Source organism: Aulostomus chinensis, chromosome 13 (assembly GCF_037954235.1).
Source record: "Aulostomus chinensis isolate RoL2024-O1b breed Wild chromosome 13, RoL_Achi_v1.0, whole genome shotgun sequence".
Taxonomy (NCBI): Eukaryota; Metazoa; Chordata; class Actinopteri; order Syngnathiformes; family Aulostomidae; genus Aulostomus; species Aulostomus chinensis.
Window position 1 is genome coordinate 25,399,212 of NC_141332.1, and position 17,857 is coordinate 25,417,068.

The 17,857-nt window shown below is 44.1% G+C and overlaps 1 protein-coding gene across 3 annotated transcripts in view; it reads left to right on the forward strand.

Annotated features, from left to right (window-relative positions):
- fat4 (FAT atypical cadherin 4) overlaps positions 1–17,857 on the forward strand; it is a 115,209-nt gene that overhangs the window by 62,872 nt on the left and 34,480 nt on the right. For all 3 annotated transcript variants that reach the window (XM_086222287.1, XM_086222288.1, XM_086222289.1), the window contains exons 3-6: positions 7,168–7,429; positions 8,097–8,447; positions 11,399–12,315; positions 13,543–13,717. In XM_086222287.1, the coding sequence (XP_086078413.1) occupies positions 7,168–7,429; positions 8,097–8,447; positions 11,399–12,315; positions 13,543–13,717 (1,705 nt within the window). The remainder of the gene's footprint in view (positions 1–7,167; positions 7,430–8,096; positions 8,448–11,398; positions 12,316–13,542; positions 13,718–17,857) is intronic.

Sequence of the window (17,857 nt, forward strand, 5' to 3'; positions counted from 1 at the left end):
CTGTGTCGTTTCTGCATTGTCGTGCAAAGAGGAACTAAATAATCGCAGAGATCTGTCATGTGGGGCTCCCGTGGTCAGTGTAGCACCTGTAATTGATTAGAGCAGCCACGCTCTGTTACGACAGCCACGTCGCCCCGCGTACGTGCCGGGTCTCTTCCAGACATAAGCATCAGCATTTAAACTCATGACCTTTATCACACCTGATGGTGCGTAGTGATAAAGCCGTGTTGCACTTTACATCAGCACAGTAACAAAAACATTCAGCCCGTCTCGGTACGTTTTCTCCCTCTGACACAAATGTGTCTCATGTTTTGATGTTATCTGAGTCTGTGTTGAGGCCACTGCAGCACCTCTCTCAGTTCACATCGTATCACTTGCATCACTCTCAATTAGTTAAAGGCTCTGTCTTTGGCTGCTTGAGTCCGGACACAGACATTAAATCCTGCAGCGAGCGTAGCAAAGGCCCTGTCGGCATCGCCGTGCTCTGCGGCCCCTCATGCAAGCCAAAGGACACAATTGAAGTGAACGGAAAAAGTCAGGGGAGAGATATTAGAAAGATGGAATATGGACTCAACGTAACTTATGAGGCCACACATCTTTTATTGCACAGCTGTTACCTCACCTCCTTCTCTTCTCCCCGAATGCGAGAAAAGTCATACAAAGTCCCACTTCTGGCCATTTTTCTTTTATCGGAACGCTATATTGACTATAAATCTCAGACCTGACGGCAGGTCAGGCTTTTCAGTTGGGGGATTTTAAGGACATTATTTCATTATTTTCATTGTTCACTGCCAAAGTACTCACAGCTTTGATCTCGAAAGGTTGAGCATATGGTATTGAAATCAAAGTTGTTCATTTTTCCTCATATATGAATTTAAGAGTCGGCCTGAGCTGTTGCCCATAAGCTGCAACTCGAGGTAGTCCACTCGTTCATTAGCGAAGAGTTACACATGAAGAAAACATATGAATATAAACATTTGAAATGATCAAACCAGGGGACTTCCTGCATTCAGCCCACTATTCAAATGAAAAAGAAAACAGAAACACTTGAAGAGAATAGAAGAGGAATTACAGATTCTAGAGATGTTTACTCCAAACTTCAGCGCTGCCATGAATAGGTTGTTAAGTAGAAGCCTGTGCTTCATTCCAGCTCTCACTCAGAGCCAGAGAGAAGAGGCCAGCCAAGTCTTTGCCCACATCCTTACGCAGGAAACCTAAGTTGCGCTGACACCAAGCGTACGGAACGCATTGGAGCCCTTGTTGAGAAAGCCACATGTGCGAGCCAGTGCGGAGTAGCCAAGAGTGCAAGCTGTTGGCCAGCTGACGGGCTGAATTCAGACATCATAATGATCCCATCCAATTTAACTGTGCTACATGTGGGATTCATGTGTGAGGGTATTAAAATGCTGTTTCTACGCATCCGTTTTGCACTGTGCCCATTACCACCCCCAGAAAGAAGGAAGGGGTGGCACCAGGGTTGAAAGAAAATCAATATAAAACTTTTTTGTACAGTACAGGTCAGGTCTCTTTGAAAAAGCTTCTCACCTCATTTGAAAGACATATGCTGCCTTCTGTGCTTTTGGAGAGACCGTGAATGTTTTAATAGAATTCTGACCTTATGTGGAAAAAATGTTGCAGGTATAAAACCTTTTTTTTTTCTTTTTTTTTTTTAATGAAGAAAAGTGCAACAATGGGTGTTTCAGGAGAGGAAAGTAAGCATTATAACACACACAATGTAATGTGTTCCAGAGCACTCACCTACTGCAAGGATATCTGGAGAAAAGGCTTGTGAAGGCGCCAGTTTGGTTCTTACCTTTAATGCTTTAGCTGCAGGCACACAGTAGTTTTGTTCCCATCGATATCTTTTGAAGTATCGTATTGTGTGTTGATTGAAACCACAAAGACTGCCCGTATACCGTGGCGGGTGGGGGCTGCTGGATTAGAGAAACTCTCGCTGTCAGGGGTTCAGATGGGACAGACCTCCTTGCTGCCCCCCAGAGTATCAATGAGGTGGAGCGGCTCATGGCCAGTTGTGCCCGTACGATGCCTGGAGGAAACATTGGGATCTGTAATAGATTCCCGCTCTTCTGGGGCTTCCCACCTTCTTCTGATGAAAATGAGCATCACATAGGCTAGTTAGTTTGCTCCAAACAAGGTAATGAACACACAACTAATAAGCATTTCCTTTTTCGTGACATTTCCAATGTTTATTTCCAATTTGCTTTGTAAATAATTTGAGCACATCTAATGACTGAACTTAGCTCGTTTTTCCAGGAGTTTGTGTAATGATTGGCTTCTTTACTCAGTGTTGGACACCCCGCCGGTCCACCCCTCGGCACTGTCTGCTTCGCACCTTCTTATAGACACAACGTCCTCCCAAAAACCACTCATCTGCTAAATGAGTTTCCCTCTGCAGTCTGTTGCTCTCTGCTCCCTGGAACGCCGCAGTTTAATTGGCAACGCCACCCCCTACAAGCCAGCGCGTCTTTGGAGAGCTGTAAAGTAGTCAAACTCTTGAGTGAAGGTCAAGTATGACCACTGTTGGTGTGTGAGTTGAAGATCTTAATCACATATGCTACTTTGGTTAAGAAAGAGCGATGATTAGTGAGACACACGAGTGTGTGAATGCTTCCCCATGTTCATTATGCTCATGGGTGTGTGTGATGGACTGAACCAGCCCCCTCCTCGGCCTCTCTCACCTTCCTTGCTCTGCCTTTGAACTCTATCACAAAATTAATTGGCAAACTGCGGGTGTTGGGTTCCAGAGTGCAGCCCAGGTGGCTGATGGGATTGCCAGATCTCAAGCCACTGATTGATGACAGCAGGGTCCTTAGATATCTTCCTCCTCTTCCTTGTTTTTACTGGGCCTGGACCTCAGACCGGGTCTCTGGTAATACAATGAGAGACAAGGTCAAGAAGACGGAGGATTTATCTGTCATAAAAGCAAGCTACGGGAAAGAGATAAGAGCATGTCATGAACTTGGCCTTGCAATATTAACTTCTGCGACTGGCTGCCACATTCAGACTGGTTGGTGCATTATTGTAGGAGAGTGAGGGGAAAGAAATGCTCTTTCCATAATCATCAGCAGTAAAATAATGAAATATCTATTTGTCTTTGACTTTGTTCGGACACAGTTCCTCCCACAGGATGCTGGCACTATGTTCAATATCTCATATCAACATCTTCAAGCGTATTTCTGGCCGCTTCCTTCAGGTCACTGCACAGCAGAGAGAGCAGCCATAACCTTGGAAATATAACACTTACAATGGGGTTGGTGTCAAAGTGGTTTCTTCAGCTAATAGTGAAATAAAAGCGTGTTTGTTTTTTTGTTTTAACTTGGGCTCAAAAGCAAAAAAAAAAGTTAAAAAACACAAAATTCACAAGCTGATTTTTCCATCCATCCATCCGCAAACGCTTACCCAGAGTCTGTTCCCAGATGGAGTACTTCCACCAGAGGAGGCCAGACTTCCGTGGCCACTTCAGCCAGCTCTGACTGGGGGACCGCGAGGCGTTCTCAGGCCAGCGTGGACATAAAATCCCTCCATCATAGCGATCTTACAGTTAGTTATATCTGTAGAGAAGGAGTGAATACAGTAATACATCATTACGAAGCAAATATCAAAGACATTCTCTGACGTGAAGGAACGTATTTCAAGCTTCGTTTTTCATCAGGCCTGAATCAGCCGACTGCAACACTCTTTGTACTCCTGATATGCTCAGAGCTATCTCAAAATTTTTTTTTATTTCAATTTCATCTGAACAATTCACTTTGTCTGTCCTGACAAGGTGATAAAGTTTGTGGTCTGGCTCCTCCGTGCATGGAGAAGAGCATCGTACTATCTGGTGCTCTGCCACCTTCCACGACGGCCTTATAATTGCTTCATGTTCCGCTAAACAGTGCAGCGCTGCATCAGGAGCAGGGACGGGACAACAGCTTGCATAGCTGCGCATCTAAATCTTGAGATAAAGAAATGATTTCAGGTGAAGGGCGGGTGCTTAGTTTTCATGCACATGTGGATTCGGTTGACAGGAAAGACGACATGCACATGACCACCCCACCTGGTCCCTCCTCTCTTCACTAGCCTAGTTAGTGGACAAAATGTTAATTTTGCACCCTAAATTTACCCTTGGTTTATAAGCTCCCTTACAAAAAAATAATGAAAATGAAAAAATCCTGCGTCCTGATAACGAGAGCGGTTATATGCAACAAAAACAGTGGAGTTACACATCATAAAACCGAAATAATGAGCTGCAAAAACCCGGCAGGGAACTAACAAAGTTGTGTGTTATGGATGGTCTCAAATGTAGTTTCAAACATGCTGCTACAAAGGGTGTCATCAACAGGGTGTCGCGAGAAACTTCCCCATCATGTCCTGGAATAAACAACCACTGATTATATACTGTATTTATGCTAAGAAAAATGCTGCATTTGTTTTAATTTGAAATTTGATACGGGCAACCTTTGGGCCGGTGTCATAGTCATAGCACCACTTAGTGGTTACACGAAGTCAAATGGAACGAAACTTTGATGCACATAAAAAGTACACTGTGTTGCCTCCACTGAGGCACAGCAACATGAGCCACTCAGTGGGTCCTGCTCTCTAGCGCCACCTAGTGGACACGAGAAGAGGTGTTTGCACCAAAGTGCAGCATTTGTCTGCTGCTTCATGTAAAATTCAAATACGTGCTGGTTCACCTCCCTCTCACTGTATGGAACAGCCAAACTCTCTGACATGTGCGGGGGTGTGAGGGCCCGAGCAGGAGAGTGCCAGGGGCCGAAGGTTCGCCTTGGCAGAGGTATGCACTCACTGAGAGCTTTCTAGTTGTATATTTATAGTAACTGACATGCTTAACTAACAAAAGTCCAAAAGCTACAGCTACTACAGTGCCAGGCTCGCGCAACTCTCTCCAGCAGCGTTACTGCATTCGTACAGTATTTTTAAAGTACATCACATCATGAGAGTGTAATTGTCACCAAGGTAGTAAATGTACTGATATGCATATAGATGCTCAGCTTAATGCAACAATCCTCTTCATAAGCCTTTCCATTGTTCAGGCCGGATCAAAAAGTATCAGAGGAAGAGCAGATATAGCTGAAAGGGTCTCTTTTAGTCGAGCTTTTAACCAGCTGTAACCAGAGCCCTCGCCTCCTCTCGCTGAATAGCGCTCGCTTTTTGATGTCGCATCAGTGGGACAGTTGTCTGCTCCTCTATTGTCTGCGGCACAAACATAAACGTCAGGCTCTGTCACCAGGCTCATTCACTTGTCATATCACGTTCAGTGCTCCTCCCATTCTAAAGCCTCTTGCTGTAGCCGTCACATGTGTTCTGCTGCTTGTTCTTGTTCGAGGTAATAGAGGATCTATTAGTTTCATTTACAGAGGAACACTAAAGTCCTCTAAAGTTCAAAGGCTGTAAGAGTCTCGGCCTGTCCCTCGCCCCTCAGCGCCGTCCTGCACTCAAAAACATCTCCCAAAACAGCTTTTCTCGTGTTGGCTTTTAATGTCTTTCTTTGCTTTTTGTGTCTCTGCTGGCGAATGCGATGGGCTGGAGGGTTCTCAGTCCACCCGTACGTCCCACTCTTGTTGATCTGACATCTCAGGAACACCTTGAGGGAGCTTCTTGAGATTTGGCACAAATTTGAAAAAAAAAAAACAATGGGAGAGAAGGATGAACTGAAAAGGTTTAGTGGTCAAAGGTCGCTGACACCTCACCGCAGGGAGGCCAGAACCGCTGTTAGAATTTTATGATTCATACAGCAGCTTTCAAGAAATCCAAGGACACAAGCAAAAGGATAAACAAATAAGAATTGAAAATAACAGGAAGTGGTAATTAGCTGTAGGCCTTGAAGAACAGGATTTTTTATCAATCTGTTTTTTTAAAGAGTCCAAGGATGCAGTATCTCCACTAAGAGAGAGATCCCAAGGGTGGGGGGCTGCCCAAGGTTTGCAGGGTGAAGGAGGACCTGAGATGAGGAGGGTCCTGCAGGAGATGCTCAGTGTTTCCTTTGCCATGTATTTTTTAACTTTTCTCTCTCTCAAGCGAGCTTGTTTTGATGTCTTGGATGACATTTCAAGCTTGTCACGAGTGTGAAAGCAGATCATTGGGATCTGGTCGCAGACTCCAGCAGAGCAGGTGGGGAAAAGGTCAAAGATTTATTGAAGGAAATGAGGATCGACTCGTGCCATCTTGACTTTTTTTTGAAGATCCAAGCCTTTCCTTTGTGGAGCGTGTGTGTGAAGATGTCTCGGTGAAGGGTCTCATTCACGCTCGTCAGGTCGGCGCCTTGATCTGGGGACATGACGAGTTAACATGTGTGATAAAACAATCTGATTTCCTCCCAAATTGAGTTGCTTTGATCTTATCGTCATGACGCCCTACTCAACCTCTCTGTGGCCTGAGAACTCACACTGGAGACAAAGTTCACCAAAGGTCATCTGAGCCAATGACCCTTGTCCAGAAAACAAGGGTACAGATTATTGGTTGCTCCCTAGAATGCAGAGACTTTTGAGTCCATCAGCTCCATCTCATATTTAGGATTTGTACTGTAGTATGTACTTCGTATGTTTTCATATTTTCAAACATTGACTATTATACACTCACTTGCCAAACCGTTATGTATTTTGTCCATCACATTTATACTAACAGGGGTTGACAAAATACTCTGGAACTCAACAACACCACAAATTACAGCCTCTCTCACATCGTCAATGAAACAGAACATTCTGCTCCACATGAAGGGGGGATTTATGTTTGAGCTGGTCTATTCTTCTGTTGGAGGTGTTCCTCCTATTGGCAAGTGAAAATCATTCATAACTACAGCTAAAAACCTCTTTTGTCAGTTTTCCAGAGCCCAACGTGATGTGCTCAAGCTTTTTCTCTGCCCAACAGTTCACCAGCAGGAGTCGCTTAAGTCTCGAAGCAGCAAATATTTGATATTTTTGCTGGACAAAATTCATAATTCATCAGCTGATTCATTGTCGCAGCTCAATTCAGGAGCAACATTCCGTCTGTTCTTTGTGTTTCCACTGACGTATTCGGTCCAAAATGGCAGCATTGGAGCCGTCCAAAGAGCGCCAGCGTTCATCTCTTGGGCTTTTGTACTTTTTTACATAATTTTTTTAAAAAGCGTGTGTGTGTCTGTTCCTTTTCTGTGTGTCACCTCAGGGTCCGAATGCTCTGGTGACGTACACCATCATCAGTGGAGCAGACGACAGTTTCAGGATCGACCCTGAATCTGGTGATCTGATTGCCACCAAGAAGCTGGATCGGGAACGCCGTTCCAAATATTCTCTCCTGGTGCGTGCCGACGATGGGAAGCAGTCGTCGGACATGAGACTGAACATCACCGTCCAGGATGTCAACGACCACACGCCCATGTTCTCCCGGGCAACGTACTCGTTTGATATTCCTGAAGACATGGCGGCAGGTACGGCTGCACTTAGTGAGATAAAAGATTCAGGCTGTGAATGTTTCACCCGCGCAAAGACCTGTTCAGATCATCAAGAACCTCAGATATTTAGGGGCAGATGTTTTGAGGCAGCTTATAAAAGTGTTTTGTTTTTTCTCCCTTTCTACATTTTTGAACATTTTATATGACATTTGCAGCTCTCCTGAATCATCTGTTTCTCTCTTAAGGGGAAAATCAAGAGTTTAAGAGGTCAAAGAAACATAAACTTTGAGTTGATTTATGTGGAAGTCTATCAACAACCAGCAGGATTTACAACAACGCTGACAACTGTCTGGCAAACATCCTTCAGGCCCTGACAGCAAATTCAAAAAAAAGGAAAAAAACACAAAAATGAGTTTTTAATTGGATTGAAAATCAAAAATGTGATCATTTGGTAGTAAAGCTCACTTGTTCTTCAGTTATTGTCTGCACAGAAGCCATGATTGAGCAGCAGCGCCGAACCGTGTCCCTTCCAGTCAGATGATAAAACACTTGTATTATTCCAGTAGCTGGCAGAGACATTCAGCTCACTGGTATTAATAAACAACACTAATAACTCCCTGCAGTTTTATTAAAGCCACTCTGTGTATTGGGCAGTCAAATCTAACTTCTCACTTGTGTGTTACAACCCGTCTGACTCTCGCAGGCTCCATTGTGGCGGCGATCCTGGCCAGCGACTCTGACTCAGGGGTGAACGGCGAGGTCACCTACTCACTGGAGGAAGACGACGAGGATGAGACATTCCTGCTGAATCCAGTAACGGGAGTTTTCAACGTGACACGTCCACTGGACTATGAGACTCAGCAGTTCTATATTCTGACAGCAAAGGCGCAGGATGGCGGCGGGCAGGCCAGCACAGTGCGAGTGTACTTCAACATCCTGGATGTGAATGACAACCCGCCGGTCTTTAACACCACGGTGTACAGCACGTCGGTCTCAGAGAGCCTGCCGCCTGGATCCAGTATCGTGGCTGTGGGGGCCAGTGATGCTGATGATGGTAGGTGCATGAGTGAAATTGCAGGGAAGACAGAAACTCTTCTCAAAAGTAAACACGGTAACAAACAACACTGGATGCAGCATGTTCATCTTCACCCGTTCACTTCCCCCGGGCCACAGCAGACAGCTCTGGCTGGGGGAGCCCGAGGTGTTCCCAGGCCTCCTGGTCCCTCCAGCTGGTCCTAAAATTCATTACATTCATTGTGGATGCACTCAGACAGGGAATCCCTCGCCTAGAGAGGCTACATGGATTCAGAATATAAACATTTTCATAAGAAAATATTCTTTCCAACTGCTTAGAGTACAGTAGGTCCGGGATCTAAAATTTGATCTCCACTTGTCCCTTTTTGTGTCACTGCACCCATCTTTCTGTCAAATGTCATCTAAATCTGTCCCTTAGTTTTTGAGATACACTGGAAAAAAGACAAACTCTCACACACATGTGATCACGTTCCCTGGTAGGCAGATTTAATGGATAAATTTCAAAGTTTGTTAGCAGGAATTCATGTAAATTTGTGGAAAACTTTAAATTAAAAAGCACACTCCAACATCACAACATTGCAGTTCCTACTGAATTGTCTTCCTCCGTATGTGCAGATGTCTGAAACGTCCGCTACAAACGTCAATCAGGACATGAGGAATGATAATCATACTTCTTATTTCATTGTAATCATTTGCTAATTTGACAGATTGATACTCAGTAAATACCAATAACCAATCAGAAATGAGATTTACTCTCAAGGAGGAATATTAACCAGATCACGTGCTGCTGTATCAAACTCTACAGTTCAATCCTTGCTAAAGTCACTTGTGGCACCGGAGTTTTTAAAAGAAGTCAGTGTTCTGTGAGAACCTTCGAGCAGTAATGTCATTTGAAATTGAATCATGTGTGCGTGAGCCGTAGGAGATTAATTCAATGCAAGCCTGTCGTTGTGTTATGACAGCTGCTAACGCAAACACATTTTATTTTCCGTTTAAATTTGGTGCCATGCTTTAGTGATTTGATGATGTACAACATCCTCATCCTGGGATGAGGTGGTTGGAGTTATTTTTGCCTTTCAGGTAGTGAGCATCATGTTTGTGAAGTGCCGTGTGGTATTGGAGAAGCCATCGCTGCTCTCCTCCGCTGTAATTACTGCTGCATCCAGGCCTAATGTGGTTATTGTGACCTACATTCCTGGGAAAAATGCTGCCGAGCTCTCGACCAGAGTCTGGCTGCTTCCTCCACCGTCCACACAATCTCACCGCATCGTCCTCTTAAATATATAGTTGCCGCTTTCCAGTGTCAAAATAAAACACCGCCATTGTTAGAACTTCCTAAGCCCTGACCGATGACCCTCAGTCTTTGTCTGCAGACGGCGTAGCCTAAACTTGGATAGAAGTAGCTCTTGCTTTTGATAAGGGATTACTTGTGTACTGTAAATACACGCCGGAGTGTGGGAAGGTGCCGGTTCCTTCCACATGAATACCCCGTTGGTTTGAATTACAGACGCTCAATTTAAGCTCTTTTTAACCCCGCAGTTTCAGGGGAGCTCTGCGGATTAGGCCAGATTTCAAGGTTAGATAATATACTGCATCCATATATTCGGTCATTGCCTTGCTATTAAATCATTTTCCAAAACTGCACAACCACACTATCAGTTTAGGAAGTGGTTTACTGTGTTTCTCTTTTGATACCAATCTTCCACGCTACATGACTGGATCATCCCCCAGAGTTCCAGCTGTGGTTCACACACAATTTGTGGAAATGGATGCTGATAACGGATATAAGTGCCTTATTCAGACACGTCTACCACATGTAACAATGTCGTCCGGAACAATGGATGTCAGTCAGTGCTCGACCTTCATGATAATGTAGTGTGTGCATGTTATCTGTGTGATTGTGTGTCGAAAGATACTGGTAGATGTATTTCTTTGGTGAATGACGCGAGCTGATAATTGGAGTTATAAATACACTCTGAGATTAAATTTACAAATGAAAAGATACAAAAAAGAAAGAAGCTGTCTCTAATCTTCCTGCGCCTGCACAAGATCCTCCTATTGCTCTAAATTAAATTTTGCTTCCAGGTTTTGTTAATTCACTCAGGGAAGGTAGTAAATTTAAGCCTGGGAGCAAAACTCGAGCTTAATTCAATAGAGCTGGGTGTAAGCTCTCTATCCAGGAGAGACTTATTCCCTCTGTCTCAGGTATATTTTGCTAGTATCTTGTTTTTAATGCACTGCTTTGCTCTTTCCACTTATTACTATGAAAAGTAATGCGCAATAATTCCTATGTCACCCACGTATTCATGAGCCAGGAGTGAGACGTCAGGACATTTGCAGCAAACATTGCAGTGACCTCAACCAAGTATGCATGGCGTTGTTCAACGCTCTTTCCTGCCGCAGGTTCACTGATCACTCCTGTTGATGCAGGGTTAAAAATGATGCGTAACTTTATCTGATATATCAAACCAGTGTTTAAGGAAAACATGTTTTCAGCAGGTTTCACATTTGTTCCTAATGCTTAAAATTTTAAAAACTTTAAACTTTTTTTTTAAATAAATCATAGTACCTTCACTGATGAAGTCACACAACAGTTGGCAATGATGCCACGCAACATGTTGTTCTGTAAAGCCAGTCACCGGTATCGCTCCCGATTTACAGAGGTGTCCACTGCAAAAAAATGCAAATATATTAAATTTCCTGTTATTACAGACATTCCTGCAGCTCCCCTCTCACATCATGTCTCTGACACTTGGAGACTGATGCAGCTATTTAACCTGCTACACATATATGTCTGATACACACACACACACACATAAACATCAAGGCTCAATGCTGAAAATCAACATTATTTTACGTTAGTGGTGTTTTGAACTAACCAACATGTTCGTGTACCTGATCTAATTCACAGTGGCTGAAACTTTATGACACGTTATCGTCTTCTGATGTGTCGACCACCGTGTTTTCCAGGTCAAAATGCCCAGCTTCTCTACAAAATCGCCTCAGGTGATCCCCAGGGCCACTTTGTCATCACCCTGGAGGGAGTTCTCCAAACCAACAAGGCCTTAGACAGAGAGACTCAGTCCTTCTACAACCTGGTGATCACAGTCAACGACCTGGCCCCTCCTCCCATGTCTCGCTTCACCAGCACTGCCCAGGTGTCAATCATTCTCCTGGATGTCAACGATTGTCCGCCGACCTTCACCTCTCAGAAGATGACCTACATCCAGGAGAACACGCCGGTGGACACTGTTGTCTTCACTGCCCACGCCACCGATGCCGACAGCGGGCCTAACAGCTACGTGGAGTACTCCCTCAGAGGACCCTTCGGGAACAAGTTCAGCATCGGGACGATCGATGGCGACGTCAAGCTGGTTGGAGAACTTGACCGAGAAGAGTTTTCCAACTACACGCTGACAGTAGTCGCCACGGATAAAGGCGAGCCTCCACTGTCTTCAACTATGGACGTGACCATGATGGTTCTGGATGTCAATGACAACACACCCAGCTTCTCACAGAATATCTATGACATTGAGATTGAGGAGAACACCTTGACCGGGACAGACATCATCCAGGTGTTTGCCAGCGATGCAGATGAAGGCACCAATGGGCAGATCCGGTTTTCAATCTCAGGAGGGAACCCTGATTTCAGGATCGATTCAGTAACCGGGGTGATTTCAGTGGCCAAGCAGCTGGACCGGGAGGTCCAGTCGTCCTACTCCCTGGTTGTCCAGGCTGCTGACCGGGGCAGCAGCCCACGAGTGGACCAAGCAACAGTCAACATCGTGCTGTTGGATGTCAACGACTGCTCACCGGTATTTGAGCTCTCTCCTTATACTGTGAACGTTCAGGAGAATGTGGAGGACCTACCGAGGAACATTCTGCAGGTCCGTATATTTACTTTAGTCATTTTTTCATTGAGTTGTTCCTAGAAATCTGTTGGGACATCATTCACATCCCCTGACAGGCCCTCCTCAGTGAACAGAACGCTGTTGAATGACAGTCCTGAGACCTTAAGTGAGCTAATGCTTTAACCTGATTTGTCGGAAACGCTAACTTAATAAGTGCAGGTATGTGAGTGGGATCGGTAACCATGGACATGGTGGTCTTATTTTACTAAATGCCATGAGAAATGATTAGAAAAATATAGACATAAAGAGAGATGACTGCAATTTGCTCTGTACAGTCAAAGCTTTACAGAACGCCGGCGAAATATGAGACTCGGCTAAATTGCACGACAAGGCAATTAACATCAAAAACCACCCTGATGACTTAAATGAGCCATATATGAAGAACCAAAGAGGGAAGACTGATTTCCAGTGGAGGAGAGACTGGTTTTTTTCTTGCGAGGGCACCTTGTGAGGAAATGATGCTGCTGCAGTTATGTGGTGGGAAACGATCTGGAAGGTTTTAACGCACGCAACCAGGTTATGCTGAGGCACGCACTGCAGGAGGGGCTGCTGCAACAACGGCGGGTTGAGACTTGAGGATTGAAGATGTGGTTCTTGTTTTCTTCATTCTTGATTCCCTTAGAAAGTCTGATTAGACCAAGTAAGGACCTTCCTTCCCTCAGCTATTACTTTCATGGTGCCGCTGACTACTGTGATGGTAATTAACCCTCAGTGGCTTCAGTGAGGTTGGTGGTCGTACTCAGTTACTCCCAATCAGGGTTGTATTTGTGTGGTTGTGTGAACACAGAAAGTGTTTAACTAGAAACTCTACTGGAGGAAGATAAAACGTCTCATTTACAAGAATGTTTAGTTTATTTTATTTTGGGACTTGCTTTGTAAGTTGTGGCCTTCACGTCTCTGCATGGCTTTTCCCAAAATTATACTGGGTGATACTGGGATATTGGGAAATCCAGAGTAGAGCAAAAGTTTCTGATTGATGATCAGTGCTTCAACACAACTTTTGAGATAATTCATGGAGGATATGAGTATTTCTAGCCTTAAACATCATCTCAGTACTGTAAGAAAGGCCTTGCACTGTCTCCACCTTCATTGAATAGTTTTATTAATAGTTATTACTTTACCTAATTAAATACAACCTAAATCTAAAGCCCGTTTAATGTAAAAAGCTCTCAAAATCTTTAAAAACATTTTTGTTTCCCCCAGGTTGTTGCCAGGGACGACGACCAAGGTGCCAACGGTCAGCTCAGCTACATGCTTAGTAGCGGCAACGATGAGGGTGCGTTCAGCCTTTCGTCCAGCGGGCAGCTGAGCCTGACCCAGACTCTGGACCGTGAGGCTCAGGGGAAATACATCCTCCTGATCACAGCCACTGACTCAGGTATGAGCTCGAGCAGCGATAGCATCTCCAAATGTTTCATTTTGGCTTTGCGGTATAAAATCTCAGTGTATAGTTTTCCAGAGCCACTTGTTTATGTCTGAAATTGCATCTCATTCAACTTGCTCAACTTATCATCAGGATCTGGTGTATAGGACTGAGCAGCGTATAATATGACCTTACATGGACATTGTTGAATTTCAGCAGAGCTCCAGCATATTTTGTAATCTGCCAGTAAAACCAAACTGGAAAAGAGTATTTTCACAGCAATGTCAACAAACTGCATTGTGATTTCACAGTGCGCACAGTGCTCCTTTTGTGTTGCACAATAACCTAAACGTTTTTAGCCTGCAAAATAGGTGGTGTTTTTGGACCTGTTCACCAGAAGTCCATTGAACGGGTTGAATTGAATAGCATCCTCTGTTTATTTGGATACGGCGGTAGGGCTTGTTATAGCCAGATAAAAGGTTAACTTGTTATTGCACGGAGGCCAGTTAATGTGCAGTTAAAGCAGTACATGCGTATCCCTGTTGCAGCCAAATCACATGCTATCCCATCACTTTAAGTATATGTTTCCCCGAGCTGCTCTGGCATGGCTGTCATGGTCTGAGGGTGGTTCTGTTTCATTCCTGGACTCTACCATGTGACTCTTCACTAGCTGCGTATTTGTGATTGCACACAGGCTTCACTGAGATTTGGGGTGATGTTTGCATTTTTGATTTTGAAAAATGTCTCCCATGACAAATGGGTTGGGTGTTCCATCCCTGTAGATCATCTCCAGCTTCACATTATGTTGAGAGTTTCTTTCTTCCTACTCTGTTTAGAGGTTTGTGCCACATGGACAAAGATCCCAACAAACAAACATACTCATTTGGGATTCGTTCTCTCTCCGCACTCGTCACAAGGAGTCCATATTTAGAGTCCTGACAACAATTCCAAAATATTTTGACAAGACATTTTGGTACAATGCTGGTAAGAGACAGAAAGAAGGATTTGGGCTTGAATTTCAAAATATAAAAAAACCCCATAATCATAGTACAGTCCAAATTATCCGGCAGCGTTTTCTCACATTTTTGAGGCCTCGGCTGAGACGGCCAGAGGAAATGGTTCTCCCAGGCGCGTTTTGGCTGGAAATCCTGTAGGTGGATGGTGCAGACGTGTCTCCGTGTCTGCTGCCTTCCATGACCCGCTGCAACCGCAGACTTTCATCTTGACATGTTAGAGTCAGGCCAGTAAAGGAAGATGAAGGCAAAGTCTCCAAAACATGTCACAGACGGAAAGTGATTGTTCTTTCAGGCAAGCGATCATCTGTGCCGTCGTGTCCTTGTGGATGGAAGAGACACTTCTGCAAACATTTCATCTTGAGCAGAAAAGATCATTTAGTATTTAAAGATGTCAAGACAGAGTGTTTCTACTTATGCTACTTCCTGGTGTCTGCTCTGAGGACGCCCTCCACACATGTGCAGTCGATCAGCAAAGACATATTCCACACATGGACACGACAGATCAAATATAATAATAATGTCAACTCCTATAGGCAGCGTACTTCTACTGTATTAAACACATCACGTGCGTCATCCAAAATAAAAGATATACGATTCAAACTGCATGAAATGAGAGCAAATTCTAAAACAAATGAATGAATGAACTAGAATAAAGTGACTTGCTAAGGACATCAGTAGGGGTCTGATATCTGGTATCAGTGCTAAGCCTAGAGGGCTGACTGGAATCTGCCATGGATGGAAAGAAAAGAGCTGGTTCTGATAACAGGTTCTGGCTCAGTAGAGCAGCAGACTTTGGCAAACGTCTGTCATTGTTAAAACTGAACTGTGGCATCCACACATTCTATATAAAGGTGTTTTACAGGGAGTCTTGTTGAGAGGCAACGTCAACATCAGACCTGGAACATGTCAGGTTTTTCTTTTTTATGGAGAGATTGTAGCAGCAAGTCAACTAACGGTGCTGATAGAGGGACTCATGTGCTGCTCTCACTGCTGGGCCAGCATCTGGCGTCAGCTGTAGGCAAATTCAATTTGTGAAGTGCTGCTTTGCACTTATGCCTGCATCCAAAAATGTAAATCAGTGACATGTCCAACAGAGCCACACAGTCAAAGAGTTAGCGGTGATCGCAGCTGATTTACCTGTTATTAAAAATCTATCGTAGTGTTTCCCACTCATGTTCATATGATATCATGCAAGCACATTGTCTGTTGCATATAAGTTCATATCTACGTATGCCTGGGACTCATTTTACTACCAGTCTCCAATTATTGAGTTGCCAGAAACAAGAGTAATATTTTGTGAACACTTTTGGAAGAGTTTTCCTCTCCATTAACCAGCAGGTTTGTATGAAAGTGATGGAAAATACAGAAATAGTTGATCGATGTGAGATGATGGGAAAGTTCATATGTCGTCTGCAGTCTGTACTATATTCTTGGTGTGTGTGTGTGTGTGTGTGTGCGCGCGCGCGCGCACATGCTTGCTTGCTTGAGAGTTTGCGTGTGCAGCTCAGAGCCTCCTCGGGCCACATTGACATGCACCACATTCGGTCACGTTTATTAAAGCGGAGGCATGCTAAATCCCTCGGCCCATGCCTGTTACGGTGGATACGGTCGCATAGAAATCCCGTGTTTCTCACATCCCTCCAGCATATCGCTGCACAGTGCCACACTGTTTGTATATGGCCTTTTGACTGGTGGGTGAGGGGAAGTATTTGGGGAGACTAAATGACCGCTTAGCAGATAAGGAATTTTAATGAACATTCCCATTTTGAGGCAGGATCTTTTATTCCTCCGAACGGCTCCCATGAATCTGTTCTTTAACCCCACCGGTCTTCTTATTTTCCCACAAGTTGAATAGGGGATGTGTCCATGTCCACGCCGTCAGTGGATTTAAAGCACTAATTATGTTATTAGGTACAACTGTAGATGTACATCATACACACACACACACACACACACATATGGATATATATATATGCATATATGTATACATATATATATGTGTGTATCTATAAACATATATATGTATTTGCCATCAACCCGCTGTCCGCCACAGTGAGTCTTTAACGGGGTCCGGTTCCGAAGGTTCTCTGCAGTCTGGCGGTAATGCAAGACTTCACCAAATAAAATATCAGGTTTCCCAAATGAACTTTAACAGAGCAGTAACATTCTGGATCGGCTCTTTAAAATGCTTTTCTGTAACAATGTGGTCATGCAGATTTTTTTCCGATGGCATGTCTTCTGTTTTCTCCTCCTCCGTTCGCACTTTTACGATGGCTGGATCAGAGTGAGTATGTAAATAGCTTTGGCCGGTAGTTGGAGGCTTGAAAACGACGGTGTTGGTTGGATGGTTTAGCGCTTCGGCCTGGCGAGATGCACTTTTTGATGTTGATTTCTCCTGGTTTGCACGTCATGTTCTCACAATTTTATCACAATTTCATAACTTGCTTTGTAGCTTGTGTTATGTAATGTGTGAATATGCGTCCATGTTTTGACTCTTAAACACTTTTCTAAAGTCATAGCTCAGCTTTATGTGGCCCATGTATGAACGTTATGGAGTTGTATTATGAGCACTGCCAATCTGTGTCACAGTAAAAATGGAAAACAGTCTCTGAGTGGTCCACAAATACACATCTAAATGGGAATTTTCACATATTCAACAACACAGTAAATAAATACGCCATTGCAATAAAAACTCTAACGGCCAATCACTTCGTTAAATCTCACCACAGGCACTAAAATATGAGAAGAAAGTTTTCTGTCTGTCTTTCTTTGCCTGCTCCCAAAGCCTCTCTGTAACATAAGGAGAAGCATTTGCAGCACTCCATAAATAACTGGTGAGCTGTATTTATATTTGTAACGTAAAAATATTGAGATTATCATTAGAAGTGTTCTGTCTCCCTGTTCCTCGCTGCTTTGTTCTGCTGAGATATCCCTTTCACTCTGCTGCTTGTTAACGGTGAGAAAACCTCTGTTTACTCTGTTATGTTTGGCAAACTGCAGTGAGACAGCTCGCATCCTGAACTCAGCTCCGCCGAGCCATTCATGGCTGCTGGACGGGGTCGCATTAAAAGAAGCTTTGTTGCAAAGCAACAGGTTCTCAGAGGCAGAAAAATGCCAATTTTATCTTGTTGGCAGCCGA